At 58.8% G+C, this 1,299-nt stretch overlaps 1 protein-coding gene across 1 annotated transcript in view; it reads left to right on the forward strand.

Annotated features, from left to right (window-relative positions):
* BABAM1 (BRISC and BRCA1 A complex member 1) overlaps nt 1–900 on the forward strand; it is a gene marked incomplete at its 5' end in the record, with an annotated part of 1,306 nt that extends 406 nt beyond the window's left edge. The window contains 2 exons of the mRNA XM_009069277.1: nt 525–611; nt 700–900. Of these exons, the coding sequence (XP_009067525.1) occupies nt 525–611; nt 700–900 (288 nt within the window). The remainder of the gene's footprint in view (nt 1–524; nt 612–699) is intronic.
* Between the last annotated feature and the right edge of the window lie 399 nt (nt 901–1,299).

The following is a 1,299-nucleotide window of genomic DNA, read 5'->3' on the forward strand; positions in this document are numbered from 1 at the left end:
ATGGGGATACTGGGGAATTGTCAGGGAGTATGTTGGGGGGATGCTGGGAGGTCTGGGCAGGATGCTGGGGAATATGGGGGGGATACTGGGAAGTTAGCAGAGGATGCTGAGGGGATACTGGGGAGTTACCAGGGGGGATGCTGAAGGGATGCATGAGGGATGTATGGGGATGCAGTAGCTGTGCCCAGAGGATACTGGAGGATGCTGGGGGTGCTGGGGGAATACTGGAGAATAATCAAAAAGGGTGCTGGGGGGATACTGGGGGTGCTGGGGAGGATACTGCGGGGATACTGGGAAGTCATCAGGATTCTGGGGGATGCTGAGGATGTTAGGAGGATACTGGGGATGCTGGGGGGGATACTGAGGGGATACTGGGAAGTCATCAGGATTCTGGGGGATGCTGAGGATGTTAGGAGGATACTGGGGGATTGTCAGGGAAGATGCTGAGGGATACCTGAGGGGTCAGAAAGCTGCAGCTCTAGGGTTATCCCAGCACCTGGCAGAGCTTCCTGGTGCCCTTGCAGAAGATGCTGCAGTGTCCCTACTTCTTCTTTGATGTGGTTTACATCCACAACGGGGTGGAGGAGAAGGATGAGGAGACAAGCTGGAAGGTAAGGCAGCCTGGGGGGGTTGGCAGTGTATGTAGGAGGGTTTGTCACCCTTTGCCTGCTTTGCTTATCCTTGTGTCCCCATCCCCAGGAGATGTACGGTTTCTTCAGCAGCCTGGACACCAAAGGCACCAACTACAAGTACGAGGTGTCGCTGACAGGACCTGCAGTGGAGCTGCACAACTGCATGGCCAAGCTGCTGGCACACCCTCTGCAGCGCCCGTTCCAGAGCCACGCTGCGTACAGCCTGCTGGAGGAGGACGAGCCCCCCGAGATCGAGGCCACTGTCTGACCTGGGGGGCAACCACAGCCACCTCCTGGGCAGTGCTGGTGGCCCCAGGGGGTGGGTGGCAAAGGGGATTCGTTGGTGGCTGCACTGTGTTACTGGGATGGGGAAAGAAGAGTTTTCCTGACTGGTGTCGTGGTGGAGCTGTGCTGGGGTTGGGGTTATCGAGGGGCACTGGGTGGGATTGGTGTGGAGTATTGGGAGGTTTTGGGGGGAGGTGGTGTGGCACACTGGGAGGTACTGGGTGGTGCTGGTGCAGGACACTTGGGATCACTGGTGCAGTTACTGGGAGGCTCTGGGAACACTGGTGCCGTCACTGGGATCACTGGTGCAGTCACTGGGAGCACTGGTGCCGTCACTGGGAGCACTGGGGCCGTCACTGGGAGCGCTGGGAGCACTGGGGGC

This window comes from Acanthisitta chloris, unplaced genomic scaffold, assembly GCF_000695815.1.
Source record: "Acanthisitta chloris isolate BGI_N310 unplaced genomic scaffold, ASM69581v1 scaffold22092, whole genome shotgun sequence".
Lineage (NCBI taxonomy): Eukaryota > Metazoa > Chordata > Aves > Passeriformes > Acanthisittidae > Acanthisitta > Acanthisitta chloris.